The following is a 1,388-nucleotide window of genomic DNA, read 5'->3' as shown; positions in this document are numbered from 1 at the left end:
ATCTTTTGAGTTTTTGGCATCTAAACACAATCCTGGACCAAGAAGTTTGTTCATCCGTCTCACAAGCCGATAGTAATAATGCCTGACCTGCAAATCATCATCCAGGAGAAACAAAGAGTGAAAAGTGGGAAACAACGAAGGCTATTAGCTTGGCAATAAAACCCAAAACTTATAAATGAGGGGTAAAAGATCATGTAGGCAAGCTGAAGCGGATGATAAAGCCTCGTAACAGGTACCTGATCCTTGTTTTTACTCTGCACACGGCAAGTGATTTTCTCGAAATTCTACATTTAAGAGTAATGCAATTAGTAATTATTAACAACAAAACAACCACAGGGAAAGCAAAATCAGTAAATATAAATATACCTTCCCAACTTGTCGTAACGCAGTGAAGAAGCTTTCCTCTTCTTGACGAGTCCAAGCAGCCCACTGCCTTGTCGGTTTCTTCGGAGCTACAAAAGACAAGGGAATGATACCTTTTACTTCTCAACCATGAAACATATTAATCATCAAAGCCTGACATCACTCGTAAGTCATAATGAAACAAATTAGGGACGAAAGTAAACAAGCAACCTGGCTGTTGAGTTGTGGTTGCATTTGAAAGAGATGAGGAAACAACAGGATCCGCATTTCGGATTGAAACAGCATTCTCCGGGTTAAGGTTAGTATCCGGATTAACCGAGATTTGTGCCTCAGCCTGCATTTTTTTTCACCCTAGTATATGCTCATTCTATGGTATTCAAATGCACCAAAGATACAAGATTTAGTTCCCTGTGATCAACAACAAAAATCAATTTTTTTCCCTGTGAATAAAAAATATGCCTCAGCTGCAACTCACTCGAATAACTCGTGGATCATAATTTTTTTTTAATTCAGGTACAGAGTCAAACTTCACAATGTAGCTTACAGGCACAGAAAAAAAAAGAATCCACACCTACTTAATTAATCATGCACATATAATTAATATTCACAAACATTAGAGTGTACTGAAATTATTTAAAAATAAATAAATTTAATTAAAATTGAAGTGAATTGTAAATCCAGAAAAGATACTAAGCTAACTAACAATAAAAATTGCATCTCAAAGAGGAATACGGTACCTTGAAGGCCAATATATCGCGAATTGATGAATTGCAGAGATGAAATTTGCGAGAAATTGCAATATGATTGGAGCAAGGAGGGTTAAGAAAAGAGGGGAAATTGAATATCTGGAAACCCTAACGCGAAGGGAGAAGAAGAAGAAGATGACGATAGACGAAGGAAGATCGACGAACCTGCACACTGTGTTCTTCAATGTTCTAAATCTAAACGCTTCGTTTCCAGTCTTTGAATTTTTTTTTTATTTTTTTTTATTTTTGGGCCTTATTATTTCTGATATAATAAATTAG

General features: G+C 36.0%; 1 protein-coding gene across 1 annotated transcript in view; it reads right to left on the bottom strand.

Annotated features, from left to right (window-relative positions):
* LOC107624876 (TSL-kinase interacting protein 1) overlaps positions 1–1,343 on the bottom strand; it is a 4,914-nt gene extending 3,571 nt beyond the window's left edge. The window contains 5 exon segments of the mRNA XM_016327386.2: positions 1–87; positions 237–284; positions 367–452; positions 574–771; positions 1,101–1,343. The exon segment at positions 1–87 is cut by the window's left edge and continues 4 nt beyond it. Of these exon segments, the coding sequence (XP_016182872.1) occupies positions 1–87; positions 237–284; positions 367–452; positions 574–703 (351 nt within the window). The 5' untranslated portion in view covers positions 704–771; positions 1,101–1,343.

Source organism: Arachis ipaensis, chromosome B01, assembly GCF_000816755.2.
Source record: "Arachis ipaensis cultivar K30076 chromosome B01, Araip1.1, whole genome shotgun sequence".
Lineage (NCBI taxonomy): Eukaryota > Viridiplantae > Streptophyta > Magnoliopsida > Fabales > Fabaceae > Arachis > Arachis ipaensis.
The sequence above is the reverse complement of the archived record's forward strand: the minus strand, read 5'-3'. Positions and strand labels throughout refer to the sequence as shown.